The sequence below is a fragment of the Typopeltis vanoorti genome, chromosome 5 (assembly GCF_054136105.1).
Source record: "Typopeltis vanoorti isolate ZY-2024b chromosome 5, IOZ_Tvanoo_1.0, whole genome shotgun sequence".
NCBI classification, from domain to species: Eukaryota; Metazoa; Arthropoda; class Arachnida; order Uropygi; family Thelyphonidae; genus Typopeltis; species Typopeltis vanoorti.
This window is the reverse complement of record NC_143553.1, coordinates 91,992,717-92,009,127: the sequence shown is the minus strand read 5'-3', so window position 1 is coordinate 92,009,127 and position 16,411 is coordinate 91,992,717. Positions and strand designations below refer to the sequence as shown.

At 34.8% G+C, this 16,411-nt stretch overlaps 1 protein-coding gene across 6 annotated transcripts in view; it reads right to left on the bottom strand.

Moving 5' to 3' along the window:
• LOC150106649 (uncharacterized) overlaps positions 1-16,411 on the bottom strand; it is a 366,314-nt gene that overhangs the window by 6,953 nt on the left and 342,950 nt on the right. For all 6 annotated transcript variants that reach the window (XM_090393240.1, XM_090393245.1, XM_090393244.1 and 3 more), the window contains 2 exons: positions 15,660-15,757; positions 1,422-1,567 (listed from right to left, as the gene is read on the bottom strand). In XM_090393240.1, the coding sequence (XP_090249366.1) occupies positions 1,422-1,567; positions 15,660-15,757 (244 nt within the window). The remainder of the gene's footprint in view (positions 1-1,421; positions 1,568-15,659; positions 15,758-16,411) is intronic.

Genomic DNA, 16,411 nt, shown 5'->3' with positions numbered 1-16,411 from the left:
CAGGGTACAGAGTTTTAACCAGGACTCTTATAAGGCTTCAATCTCAGAAATTTTAACGAAGAAGGATAAATATCTATTTTTCTTATCCAAGCCAGGCACACTAAGATGCAAATACTAGATAATATGCCTTACTTGATTTTTTTTATTTTTAAATTTACATGCAACTTTCTCCACATAGGTAAAACTGGATGCTCAATTATCAACTTCCTGATATGTACCTTCAGGGGTGTATAGGATATTATGGTGATACTACATGAAAAGGTTACATGCCATCGTATTTATGATGCCAGCCATAGTTGCTGTATTGAAGACAGTCCAACAGCTGTTTTAGGTTGTCGTAGATTTCTTTCATGTAGACAGCGTAGCGTGTCCAACTGAAACAGATGGAAACTGGTTTCCATTATGCAGCAACACTGCTTGAGACTCAATTTCGATGTCTATGAATAGTCACCATTTGTGCAGGTCATGTTTGATTCGAAGGGCATCATCAGGCCATCTACATCGTAGCAGAACAAAGGCCATCTTCCTTGAACAAAATTGTCCAGTTCTTCTTGTGTGAGAATGTGTGGGGCAGATGACACACTGTGGCTGATATCATTAGATGCTGAAGGCTCAGGAGAACCTGATGTTGGTTTGCCTCCATCCTTGTCCTCTGAATCAATGGAAAATTCTTTTGGAGGTTTGGGAATGGGAAGTCCTTTGTCGGAGATCAGATGGCATATTCAGATATGCTATTGTCCACTTCTTTTTTCTCTTTCCTCCCAAAACAAATGATACTGTACAGAAGTAGCAGCAATTTGCATAATTGCTTGGCTCCCTCCAAACCATAGGAACAGACGGTATCGACATTTTACTGCCTTTTAGCCACTTCAGAAGATTTCTAGCATGCATACCACAGCATATGTGTGGGACCCAGGACAAGGCCTGGGTCCCAATCTTACATCTGAAACAAAGCTGATAAGCTTTTTTCACTAATGGAGTGATGGCCTTTTTCTGGCTTGCAAATCACTTCCTTGTGTTAATAGTGCAAAAGTTATTTGCACTATTAACACAAGTACGATGCATCACTACTGCTGGATTTACACTGCAGGGATCACTTGTGTAGGAGATCAGTGGTATATTCAGATACTTATGATGGGAGTATAGCCCAGGAACTCCCGCAAACACTTGCTCACTATGATACTTCACTTTATACTAATCATTGCATCAGCCAATGATGCAATAGTTTCATGGGGTGTTGTGTATGATTGGCTGATGCAATGTGGACTGAGTACCTCCTAAACAAGAGCCAACTGACAGATTTTATTTCGTGTTCAGTACATTGAAATCAATGTGAGATCAAGCTTTGTGTAACTACAAAATAAAAACTAAATAAAGGTAGCATGTGTACTACCCTTTGGATTAAAATAACTTTCATTTACCTGCTAGAGAGTTGAGAAGAATGTTACTTTGAGTATTTTGTTTTAGCCTCCACACTAGTTCTTCCTTTTCCATTGACAATCTTTTGCTGCACCTGGATTCTTTTTCAAATGATTCCTTTAATATCTGATGTTCACTTGAGAGTTGCCTGATGGGGAGGGGAGGAACAAAGATTACACCTTATCCTTAAATTTGAATGTAAAAAAAAATCTAATATACAAGGTACTATTATAAAGAATTTTTCAAAAATCTGCGATCTGTTAGATAATTATAAATAAAAGAAATTTTAACAACCGTTAGTTAATATGAACATCAGAGGTTGCTTAAGAGTCAAAGGCTAGATAACAAGGGGAAAAACTGTATAGCATATAAGAAATAAGGACTGTGGTGCACACCATCACTAGATATCCAGTTACTGGCTAAAGAAATAATTGTGGCCTGACAAAATTGGGACTTAGCTGGCTGAAATGTATTCTAGATTTGATGAAACTGCAATCTACCTTATAATGGTAAAACAATCAGATATCATAAGACTATTACACTTTTTTATAAAATCTTTATCAAGTAGCTTTATTTTTATCCTCCTACATGTTTCGCCAATCTGTTTCTATTGGCATCCTCAGGGAATACAAATCAGTAAGCACAAAATGAAGGTTACAGACTAGGTTATAACCGATGGTTCTAAATCATACAAAAAATTGGTATTGTGCGTGACAATGTGCGTGTCTCGTTAACGTGATTTATTCGTGATGACTCATGACGTAATTGTTATGAAAGTTCATTTCTTTGATATTTAATGATCTGATAAAAGTTTTCCAAATTTCTGGTAAAATTAGACCTTGATTCTTGTTTAGGTTTTCAGTTTTACGGACAACTGTAGCTTCTTCTTTAAAGGTTCTTGAATGGTAGTTATCTTTTATGTATGGCATAAGGCTCTTATCCCAATGTGATGGTTAGTAGAGGCAAAGCGGCATGAAAGGCCTGAAATATCTTGTCTGTTATTTCTGACATATCCTATGTGTTCTTTCTTTCTTGTTTCGAAGCTTCTAGATGTCTGACCTATGTAACTAATACCACATGAGCAAGGAATATTATATACTCCAGTGTATTTGTAGAATGGGTGAGGATCTTTCAGTGGTCTTAAAAATTTCCGAATAGTATTGATTGGTTTGAATGCCACTCTGATCTTGTATGGTTTTAAAAGGTTAGCTAATTTTTTGGAAAGGTTGTTGACAAAAGGAATTGTAATTGTACTGATGTATTGGACGTTGTCGATGTGGTATATCAGTAAATAGAATCTTGTTATAGAGTCTTTTAGGGTAACCATTTAAAGAAAGTTCTCTGGATATTGTGGTTAATTCCGTTAGTAGGTCATCCTTGTCTGTCGTATACTGTATAGCTCTTTTCTTGAGACTATGGATAATGCTAAGTTTCTGAGCTGTGTGATGAGCTGAGTTGAAATGGAGGTAATGTCCAGTATTTGTAGGTTTTCTGTATACAGATAGGTTGATACTATTATTGGATTGTTTCTTTATTAAAATGTCAAGGAATGGCAGTTTTTTATCTTTTTCCATTTCCAATGTGAATTTGATGGTATTGTGAAAACTATTGATTTGGTTGAGGTAATTCATTAGTTCTTCTTTTGTATGATCCCAAATGATAAAGATGTCATCTACATATCTGTACCAAATTTTCAGTTTTGGAAAGATCTGGGTTAAGATTTTTTTCTCTAGATCTTCCATGAATAAGTCAGCACAAGGAGGTGAGAGGGGGCTACCCATAGCTAATCCAGTGAGTTGTTTGTAGATCGTTTCTTGCCAAATGAAATAGTTAGAAGTTAAACAGTGATTGAACAAAGTGATGTTTCTTGGGAACAATTTATCTAAGATGTTGATGACTTCAACCACTGGAATGTTGGTAAACAGAGATGTGATGTCCAGGCTTGCTAGTATATCCTCTTCAAAAATAGGGATGTTTTTTATTTTATCTATAAAATGTTTTGAGTTTTTAATATAAGTATCCGAGACGTGAATGTGTTGTTGTAAAATCTTCGCAAGATACTTGGATAGTTAGTAAGCGGGAGAATAGATTCCATCAACTATTGGACGTAATGGTATACCTTCTTTGTGAATTTTTGGAAGGCCATACAATCTAGGAGTAAGTGGGTGCATAGATTTTAATTTTTTTATAATTTCTATAGGCCAATTATTCATTCCACGTAATAATTCATTGGTGTCATTATGATTTTTAGTGGTAGGATCTCTACTGAGAACTTCATATACAGACCTGTCAGATAATAGATTTTTAATTTTTTCTTTATAATCTGAAGTATTTAATACAAGATCAGAGTGGCATTCAAACCAATCAATACTATTCGGAAATTTTTAAGATCACCGAAAGATCCTCACCCATTCTACAAATACTCTGGAGTATATAATATTCCTTGCTCATGTGGTATTAGTTACGTAGGTCAGACATCTAGAAATGAGAAAGAAAGAACACATAGGATATGTCAGAAATAACAGACAAGACATTTCAGGCCTTTCATGTCACTTTGCCTCTACTAACCATCACATTGAGTGGGATAAGAACCTTTATGCCATACATAGAAGATAACTACCATTCAAGAACCTTTAAAGAAGCAGCTACGGTCGTCTGTAAAACTGAAAACCTAAACAAGAATCAAGGTCTAATTTTACCAGAAATTTGGAAAACTTTTATCAGATCATTAAATATCAAAGAAATGAACTTTCATAACAATTACGTCATGAGTCATCACGAATAAATCACGTTAACGAGACACGCACATTGTCACGCACAATACCAATTTTTTGTATGATTTAGAACCATCGGTTATAACCTAGTCTGTAACCTTCATTTTGTGCTTACTGATTTGTATTCCCTGAGGATGCCAATAGAAACAGATTGGTGAAACATGTAGGAGGATAAAAATAAAGCTACTTGATAAAGATTTTATAAAAAAGTGTAATAGTCTTATGAATAATTGTCAAGAAAAAATTCAACACAATCAGATATCATGTTAGCTGTGGTGTTGCATGACTATACAAGGTTCCATCCCACCCATTCCTCTAATATTTTTATCACAAACCAGGGTGAATTGTAAGAAATCTTACAATTGGAACAACCTCAAGATCAGTAAATTTGAAGATGGAATACTATCTTCATAAAAAGCATCAAGGGAAAAGGAATAGAACTAGCAGAAATGTTAGAGAAGTACAGTACTGTAATAAACATAACTGGTGTTGAGTGATTCTAAAAAGACTAAAATAGATGACATCCTTCTAAATGAGTGTAAAATGATCTACTCTCACATTAGGAATCAAGGAAAGGAGCTATGGTTATTTCAACACTAAATATGAAGATTAACTTCTTGAATGGGAGCCAGTTTCAAGTAGAGTGATGTGAGCAATTTCAAAATGGAAAATGGGACAACGAGGCTTAGTAGTGTGTATAGAACCAAACCAAGGGAAGATCCTTTATGGGCAAGAAACAGGGGAAACTTTGTAAATCAGTAGAAAAGGCAGGTAATGTCAAGAAAAATGAAATGTCTTCTTGTTGGAGACCTAAGCAGAACAGGAAATAATTCCAAGACAAAGAGAAATATTTTGGAAAAATATTCCAAAAATAGAAGGTAAATCTGATAGATCTCTGCTTGGAAGAACATGAAGTGTTCATTATTGGCACCATGTTCTAATAAAAAATTGTATAGATTCAAATGCAGAGGACATATACAAAATAAGAAGTTTTATCATCTATTATAATACTATTAACAATGATGTTTTCAGAGAGGTCCCAGTATTCTATGGTTGGGTTGATTTGGGATTTATAAATAGTTGAGTTAAGCAAAGAAAGGTGATACATAGTAATCCAAAGAAAGGTAATAAAAGTTACTCACTTATGTCCAAAAAAAAAAAAAAAAAACTACGGAGAAAGTTATCAACAGGCAACTTCTATGCCCTGTTGATCCACCAGCTAATTAGTAACCAATAATATGGATTTTGCCACTATCAATAAACAGCTCATCTAGAATTCATCATCCACCTTTGGACTGAAGTCACAGAAAAGTTAGGAGAAACTCACATGATTACTCTTGATATTTCTAAGGCATTTGATCAGGTCTGACACAGAAGAGGCCTGCTCAGCAAACTACCATCCTGTGATCTGCCTTTAATCTTTTGCAACTAGGTTATTAGCTTCCTCACCTCAGATTTCTCAAACACATAAGTACCCCAGAGATTTGTACTTTTACCCAATCTCTCTTCTCTTGTATATAAATGACCTGCTCTCACTGACTTCAAATCACTCTACTCTTACCTCTCATTTGACAAATCCTGTAGTCCCAATCATTAGAATCCTCAAGATCCTCCATGATAAATTCTGATTTCCTCTCCATTCTCCAATGCTATTAAAACACAATCCTGTATAATTTTCAAGGAAGATCTCGCATCACCTCCCATTATTTTTGATAACACTCAGATATAAGAACATGATCAAATTTCTCTTTTTGGAGTGACTTGAATCTCCGGCCTTTTCTAGCACAAACACATCTCAGCCATAGCTTTTTCAGCTGTCAATAGCATCGATGTACTTTTGTACTGCTTTGTGCAGAAAATATCCCAGTCATGGAATACTGCTCATAAGGTAGTGTGCACAAAGCCACATTAGCACTGCTTAATGTTATTTAGAAGAGAGCAATCAGATTAATTGATGACCTCTTTCTCAAAGAATCACTCAAGTCCCTTTCTCATAGACATTCAGTTTCTGCTTTATGCCTCTTCTTTCATGGTGAATGCTTCGCCAAAATGGCCACTATCATTCTTCCAAACTGTAAGAACAAGAGTAGCTGCTGGTCAACATTCTTTTACCTTTTGCCACCAAACTTATCAAACTAACTTCTCCTCCTTCTCTTTCATTCCTCTCTCTCTCTCTCTCTCTCTAGTAGTGACCCAGGAATAATTTGTTAGAGTAGACAGTCTGCAATAGTGAATTTTATTTAGAACGTCATTGTGCTTACTGGATCTCTGGTTGGAACTTGAAAATAGTTATGGTGGGTAAGCTTGTTATAATGGTGCCTGCTATAGTGAAAATCAATTGTAGCAGAAGTTTGCACCTTGCTGAACCAGGTTGTACTAGAGGACATAATAAAAAGATAGTGAAGATAGAGCAAACATAAGAAGTAATTTTTTAGGATTGAAAACATGCAGAATTGCAGGTCTGCAAATGGATATAGAAACTGAATTTATACAACCTTAAGAAAGAATTAAATATTTGCTGGAATATAAGTTAATTAAAATTACTGTGCACTGATTATCTAATTTAACAATGTTGAACATGCTGGCAATGTTATGTGTATGTAAAAAAAAAAGTGAGTGTAACAAAATGAAGGAGTGGAAGAAGATAAGCTAAGTGTGGTGAATATATTCTGTGTTAAGTATTTAAGTTTAGTCATAGTGGTAACTGCTCAACATACGATTTACCTGATGCCCTCAGACTAGCTATTTTCTTCTGGATGCTCTATAGCAGAGCTTCTTAAACTGTGGGTCGTAACCCCATTATTGGGGTCGCTTAACTGAATGTGGGGATAAGCGACCCCATTATTGGGGTCGTAACCCCATTTGGCAACAGTAAAATGTTTCTAAATGTGCAACAACCAAAAAATTAATTCGGATTCGAGGCTATTGTTTGTAATTCTTTATGTATACTAAAGAGTTGTTTTAAAATAAATTTCTTTATGATTTATTATCAGTATGTTTGATTTGTATACCTATATACCCAGGATTGCGTAAAAATTTCTCAGGTGAAAAGGGGTTATGAGTGGAAAAAGTTTAAAAAGTGCTGCTATAGAGGATGTTTGGTAGCAGAAAAGTGTACATTCAAGTATAAACATGAATTTGTGCCATTACCACTCTAAACAGAGTTGGCTGAGTAATGGAAGACTGATAATAATAATTATCAACCCCTTCTAACTGCATCAATCCACTTACATCTTGGTCTTTCTCTGGGTCCATTTCCTGACAATTCTGCATCAAACACCATTTTGTTAAACTATCCACTCAGCCAAACAGGCTAGCAAATCTGTTCAAGAATTTTACAAAATCTAGATACTATTGTTATTATCTCATACTTCCAAGTCCAAATCTCTACACAAAAAGTCAAAGGTCTACTACACACACACACACACACACACACACACACACACACACAGTCCGCCATCCCCACTACTTAATTCTCCAATATATGGACAGTGCCATCTACCATCCACCAATAGTACTTTTTGTTTATAAATTGCATGCATTCTCTGGCTGATTTGTCTGTATGCTGGATGAAAAACCCAAGTTCCCAGGACCCCTACCTCCATATGAGATTGGTCAACTAATCTTCACTTAGAAAAGCTCATAGAAAGATTCCTCTTGTAAACAAGAATCAAACTTACATTCCCAATCAAAGGTACAATATTCCATCATTCTTCCAATTTTATGTACATGCATTTCCCTTGTGCTAGTAAATTATAGAAGGGAAATTCATGTACGGTAGACTGTATGTTGTTTAGTACAGTTTACCATTCATACACAGTAAACTACTGTTGCATCGTATATCTCTGATATTGATATATCGAGGCAATATAATTAACTTTATTCTTTCCTACTTCAGCCGCTATACCAAATTCTATCGCATGTACCTCTTTGTTAAATCGGTTGTGTCATTGTTATGTGATCTTCATTAATTTTAGTCTTATCGTTATGTCTCGCTTCTTTTATACCTTTCCTTACGTAATTTAATCTTTTAAGGGCCACCAGAGAGATTACCTGTTCCCTGAATTCTATGAGTTATCTTGGTCACTCGGGCAAAATTTATTTTTTATCTGCACCAGCCTGGGTCTTAAAGTTAGAGATAAACTTAAGCTTTAGGATAAACATAGATTATCAGGTGCCACTAATAATGTTAACTGAATTCTTAGAAGTCTTGGGTTCTCTGGCTTATTTTATTTGCAGTCGTGCCTACTACTTTCAATTGGGGTATTCCCGCACACACACACACGATCACAGGTTTGAAGGATCAGGGTCAGTCATCATGATCAGAAACACATGTAAGTAAGGAACCAAAATATTTATTAAACTCATGATATAATGCCATACAAGTTAAAGTAGTTATCAATTCTAATTTAATCTTCTACCTTTCTCTCACCCTTAAAACAATTATGCATTGACTTCAAAATGTTAGCAAATTCAATAACTCATAATACATTCTTAATTACAGCGCAATTGGACATTAAGGCATTTTTAGCACATTTATAATCTCTCTCGCTCGGATTAATTACGACAGAATCTCTATCTAACTGAAAGTTCTTAAAGTTCATTTCAAAAGCATAGTCATTTACATAAATCTTAGTTCTTCACTCTTCCTTCCATTACAAAGTTTAAGATGCATTCTCTTAACACTGTTAGTCAATTCTCAAAAGGGGCAAGAACAAGTGAGAGTACTTATCTATTCTTTATTGGTTTTCTTCCGTCCTTCCTTCTTTGTTTCGATTCTGGTTGTCTCGATCTTATCACCACGTGGGTTACACGTGCTCACCTGAGTTGGGCGCTATCTCTCTGCTAAGGTTTTACGTCGATTGCCCTCTCATCGACGGCCTACGGTTGATCTTGCCAAAATCTGCTGCGGTGTCATGCCGGATCCTTTCGTAAGTCAGTCCTCAAAAATTAGATCTGAACTGCGATGAACTCTTGGAGCACACGAAGAGAAATGCAGGAACAAGAAAAAACGGGGTGACTTACTTCCGTGTCGCGGGTTTTATACGCTCCCCTAGGGTGCCACCTTTCCGAGTTTGAATTTCTCTTATCGTCTCACCCATTGGTCTCAGGCTGGGTGACTTCACCGATCAACATATGGGACTTCTTGTTTCCGGGAATGTATGCGTCATGATGTCTTCTTAGAGTGATGCCCGCGGGTGCTTACGCTGCTCTTATAGTATTAGGGTGATCTTTGCCCTATGTTGTTGAATAATACGCATTCTTTCATTTATAATATTTCACTAATGATTTCTCTCATATCTGCCCCTTTTGCTGACTTACATTCATGCTAGACATATAGATACATTAATTTAAATTCACATAACTCACAGTTTATCATACAAGATGTTGTTACAAAAAAAAGCATAGTTACACTGCACTAAAAGATAAGTATGCATATATATCTTTTGTTAATTGTTAGATTCTGGAATGGTGACATCATGTAAAATTTGAAGTTGCCTATTTCAGATCTAACACTACTAAAACAAACAACTTAAAAGCTATGCTGATCCTCACAGATAATCAACACGATCATGGATTCTAGGTAATCACCCAAACTTCTACACAATTCTAGATACTCCAACTGGTCCAATACTTTGAAGGGTCTTGTCATCATTTTGTGTAACTGAAAAATGTTACCCTCCTTCCATTCCTTTGGAATCTCTTTTACAAGACACCTGTTAAAGAAGCATATTGAGGACACCAATAACTCTGTGTAATAAAGTCCCTTAAAATACACAATATCCCAGCAATGCTGAATGAAAACTTGGCATGCAGTCCCAAGCCCAGATAAATGGTGAGGGTTGAGCAAAGGGCTAGAAACCCAGTCTCAGAAAAAAAATTTTTTGCTATGCAAACTGAAACCTTCCAAAATGTGATACCAGATGAAGAAAAAAGAATACAAACTGCCAAGAATATGAAGCATCTCTGTGAAAGCAAAAGAAAGTGACAGATACCTTATCAAAACACAAATTCAGACTGGTATGTTGAAATGTTAGAACCATTGAAACTGAAAAAGCATACTAAGTCTCAAGAGTTCTAGAAAAATACAGATTAGAAATAATGGGATTAAGTGAAATGAGATGGATAGGAACTGGAAAAAAAATTAAACTCTGGTCAATACTTAATCTACTCTGGGAACCAAAATATGAATGATCACACAAAGGGAGTTGCACAAATGATGATGAAGAAAGCTCATGGTGCACTAATAGAGTGGAACCCAATACTGGAAAGGGAAAGAATACTAAATGCTAGATTTCGAGCTAGCAAGCAGAGCATCACAATAACTGTTATATATGCACCAACAAACGATGTGATCCAGGAAGAAAAGGATAATTTCTATAACATGTTACAGAGAAGTATAGAAACAATAAATAAAAAAAGATATGCAACTCATAATTGGAGACTTTAATGCTAAGGTCGGAAATTATAATACTAATAAAGAAACAATTATGGGAAAGTATGCAGAAGGAAAAATAAATGAAAATGGAGAATTACTTATAGACTTTTGTATGTTCGACCAGCTTGTAGTAGAAGGGTGTCTCTTCCAACATAAAAAAATACATAAGTGGACATGGATATCACCAGATAAGAAGACAAAAAATCAAACAGACCACTGCAGGAAATCACTCCTGGATGTCAGAGTTAAAAGAGGAGCAAGGCATATTCAGATAACTTTCTCCTAACAGCTACTATGAAAGTAAAAATATTTAAAAATAAATAAACAATGAACAATACGAAGAGATTTAGAACTGAAAAACTTAAAAATTAAGAGATTAGAAATAAATTTACAACTGATCTACAGAATAAATGGGATAAACTTGAAAAAAGAGGAGATAACATAAATGGACAAAGATATCAAAGACATACTAATAAGCACATCAGAAAAAATATTGGGATTTAGAACTAATACAGACAAAGAATGGAATCATAAAATACCAAATTAAAAATAGAATAGAGAGATAGAATAAAAGAGAAACTGTTACAGACTGGTGAACATGTTGAACAAGAACAAGCAGAAAGAAAAAAAAAATTAAAGAAATGAAAAGAAGTGCAAGAAACGATAAAAGAAAATGCATAGTGAATCTAGTACAAGAGGCAGAGGATGCTACATACACAAATGACACTAGAAAGTTATATGATATAACAAGGAAATTAATTGTAAAAAGAAATAAATGGATAGTTCCCATATACAATAAAGAAGGAAAATTATTATTAAATCAAAAAGAACAGATAAATAGATGGGTGGAATTCTTCTCGGAGAAATTTCAAGAAACGACTGATGGTGACCAGAGCCTAGAATTAAATGAATAAAATGTATCATTAGATATAAATTTGAATGAAATAACAAAAATAGAAATTACAAAAGCAATAACTCAAATCAAAACAAAAGAAGGCAGGTAAAGCACTGGAACAAATAACATACTAGGCAATATATTGATAGCAAATCCAAAACTTATAGCAGAGATATTATATCCCTTTTTAAATGAAAGGCAGAAAGAAGTTAGCCTAAGGCAGTGGTCACCAAAGTGGTCAATATCGACCCCCCAGGGGTCGATATAACATTGTTAGGGGGTCGATAGAAAAATATAAGACATCATTGTATGGGTAATATTTAATTTGGTTAACTTGGATTACCTCCATCCTGAATGACAATACAATTAAGAGTGAATAGTGGGAACAGTGACATGAATAGGATCGTAAGATGGAGCAAGGTCATGAAAAAAATAGTTACGGAGGCCAACACGACGTATTTACCAATAAACGGATGTATGTGGTTCCCACCTGGCCGGCGCAGCGGGAGTAAGATTGCAACACGTGCGGCGTTGCTTATTTACTTATACTTACACGTATTCGATCCCAGTCTCATTTTTGCGCATTGACATACAAGTGAGCATTAATGTTCTAAAATTCATCAACATATATATTATAATTCATTCACGAACTAAACTTCTCTATGTTGAAGAGTTGAGCAGGACTGGTAGTAATACCAGTATATTAATATCACTAGTGATATTACTAGTGATAGTAATATAATAATATATACTATATTATACATACAATAAACACTGTAACTATAAAACAAACAATCTAAAAACTCACATAAGCATCTTTTTTTGCTTGTCCTATTATAATTACGTAATATAATTATGTAATAGTAAAATAGAGGGGGGGTCGATAAAAAGTCAAGAAACTCTTGAAGGGGTCGATGGTCAAAGAAGTTTGGCGACCCCTGGCCTAAGGAATGGACTACTGGATTACTGGTTAAATTACCCAAAAAAAGAGAACCTATTTGAATGCAAAAATTGGAGAGACAAAAACATTGTTGAGTGTTATAAGTAAAATACTAGCAAGGATAATATTAGAAAAACAACTAAGACCAGAACAAGCAGGATTCAGAGCCTATAGATCATGCACTGACCACATTGCTACTTTATGAATTATCATAGAACAATCATTGGAATGGAAAGCAAGTTTATATTTAAACTTTATCAATTTTGAACAAGCTTTCAACTGCATAAACAGATCTTCCCTATGGAAATTACTTAGATGCTATGGATTTCCAGAAAAATTAATAAGAATAATTTAAAAATGTATGAAGATTTCGAAATTAAAGTAATACATGGAAATATCCTCTCACCACCCATGAGTAAAGCAGGGTTGTATACTTTACCCTACTATGTTCTTAATTATCATAGACTGGTGATGAGAAAACGTATCCTATGGAAATACCGGATTACAATGGTTACTTCAAAACCAACTCTATGATCTAGATTTTGCAGATGATATCTGCTTACTTTCACAGAAATACCAACATATAGAACAAAAAACAACACTTGTAGAAACAGCCAAAAAGGTTGGTCTTAGAATAAATAAAACAATGTTGATGAAAATAAATGCAAAACAAATAATAATAGAAGATGTACCAATTAAAGATGTAGAACAGTTTATATACCTTGGTTCAATCGTATCAATAAAAGGAGGAACTACTGAAGATATGAACAGAAGGAAACAGCTAGCTTATTCAACTTTCAACCATTGGAAAAACAAGAACTTGTCTATTAAAACTAAAATGAGAATATTTAACTCAAATGTAAAGGCAATACTTATGTATGGATTAGAAACGTGGATGCTAAACAAAAAGATTAACAATATCCAGGTCTGGTCTTAAACAAGTGTTTAAGAATGATATGAATATATTGGCCAATACAAATATCAAATGAGGAACTATGGCAGAGAACAAATCAGAAACCCATGTTGCAACAGATACACAAAAGGAAATGGAGGTGGCTGGATCATGTCTTGAGGAAAGAGGATAAAATAATAGTAAAACAGGCTCTAGATTGGAACCCACAGGACAAAAGAAGACAGAGAAGGACAGGAGAAACATGGAAAAGAACTTATATAAATCAAGTGGACATTAAAGCCGAATGTAAAAAGTTGATCAGAGAGTTTACAGGAATACACTCACCGGCATTTACGAGTTGCCTTAGCACGGACCATATGCAAGACATGATTGCTTGCCCATGTTTCCATATATTTACCTTTCATTGGTCAATTCTGATAAGGTTTCACTGACTTGACAGCTGTTTCGAACTGGTTGGTTCTCCTCAGAGACCAAGCAGAAACCTTAAGAGAACAAAAACTCTCATTAAGTACTAAGAAACTCAAGGTGTTGGAGAGGTGTATTTTATATGAATACTTGACGCACTGACCGAGAGTTCACTTACGGAAAATACACCTCTCTGACACTTCGAGTTCCTTAGTACTGAACGAGCGTTTTTGCTCTCTTAAGGTTACTGCCTGGTCTCTGAGGAGAACCCAGCAGTTCGAAACAGCTGTCAGGCCAATGAAACCTTATCAAAACGGACCAATAAAAGGTGAATATATGGATGCTTGGGCAAGCGATCATGTCTTCTATATAGTCCGTGCTAGGACAACTCGTAAATGGCGGCAAGTGTATTCCTGTAAGCTTTCTGGTCTTTTTTTTTTTTTTTTTTTTTTTTTTTTTTTTTTACGAAACTTTTATAGTTTCTACATTTGGTTTCGAAATAATGTTGGATTTAATATCCACTTGATTTATATAATTTTGCATCGCCGAAGCCTTTTGTAAATGAAAGCTCTTTATTTTAGTAAATGGAAAAAAACAATATTGAAAGAAATAGCAAATATTAACAAAAATTAGAACCAAATAAAAACAGAAGCAAAAAACAGAGTTTGATGGAAAATGGTGGTGGAAGACCTATGCTCCCAGGTGAAGTGAAGAGGATTAAGTAAGTAAAATACAGAATGATAGGTCATCCAGTCTTATTAACACACAAATTAACTCTTTTATGCAATTCCTTATATACCTCCAATATACTCAACCTCTAGCCCTCCATCATTCCATTCTGAAATCACACTGACTGGCATAAAAATACCTCAATGAATTACTCATTCAATACTTCAACTATATCCTCTACAGTGTCTAACTGTTTACCATTTCCATCAACTAATATCAGCATTTCATAATCATTCTTCTGCTGGCCATATATCAAAAGAACTTCCTGGGATTTTTCTCAACCTGGTCAGGTGCTCCTCATATAACTAATTAAGCGCTTGCATTGCTTTCATGTAAATGAAAGCAATGCAAGCTCTTTTTAATGGCAACACTCAATAGACTAATAACAAAACAATATAATACTTAGTGCTGGCTAGTCATATTGATTTTCTGCCATAGCCAAAACATTTATGCCACTCAAAATCACGTTTCCATGACACTGACCCATATCTTATTGTGGTTAAACCGGAAAATCTACCAACATTGACCTAGAATACAAGAAATACATCAAGCGGCATAACTATGGTCAGTTTTGTCCAGCTGACCATGCTCTGGATACCTTGTACAGAATCAAATGGGGAAAAAAAATTATACTTCACTACAACAAATATAAACTTGAAAGACTTTTTTTAGATCAACAGCAGATATATTATACCAGCTTAATCTTAATAAATATGGATATGGAAAACTAATGCTTAGGCTCCGATCTAACAACACCCATAGAGAGCACCCCTCTAGGACTTGAGGCTCTTTGTCTAATTTCTTCCACTTATTATTATTTTTATTTCTTTTGTGTGCTTATACAATTTTAGATTGTATCCCTGATAATGTCTCTGTTACAGATATGAAATATAGGATCTAGTAAACTTATATTTTATTGTTCTTCTGTGCTGTATGTATTCTTTGCATTAAACCTTATGAGTCCACTAAAGATCTAACCAGTGAATAATATTTAGGTATACTTTCATAGTTGAGAATTTGATATGTTTCTCAGTATTTTACATTAACAAACCTGTTATCTGTTTAACATGCCAAATTATAAAATTATTCATTTTAAGATTTGAGGCATTCTGTAGACTAATATTAAAAAGATAATAAAATATTACCTTTCAATGCGTACTTTTTCTTCTACCAGGGCTTGCAAGTCTTCAGCTCTAGCTTGTAACATTTTAATTTTTTCTTTTGCTAATGGAAGTTCCTCTAGCTACATACATACACACACATATATATCAATAAATTATCAAATTATTAAGACTAATTTAAAAAATTTTTTGTAAACGTTTTATCATATCAAACAGATAAGATAATATTTCTGTGAACAACACAGTATATATCTGTAGCTCTTCCCCTTAATATATTAGGCCCACTGCTGTCATGTATATTAAGAATACATAGGATACTGTATTAAGCAATTACAGAAGTACAATGCAGCAGTACTTTGGAATTCAAGTCCCCCCCCCCCATACAAAATGAACACAATTTTATTCAAATATTATTAACTGAGACCTCCAGGAAGCCAGGAACTCATTGAGGAAGGCCTCATATCACCCACATCAGCTGTTATACTTTTTCTTGAATTCATTCACACTATCTATACTCAAAACCTCCAAATGCAATTCATTCCAATCACACCATTCTGAACTTCCATGGATGCCCTCTCGTCCTCTCCCATCCTTCATAAAATGAAAAATTCCATCTAGTGACATCCTGTATGACTTTTTTTTTAGAAGTTTGTGAGTCTCAATCATATCATCCCCCACTTTCTCCAGTTTGTTAGTGACTACAATCCACCAATTCTCACTCTGTCTTCATGATCTGTATTCCACAATCCCAATATCTTTAACACACTCCTTTGCAC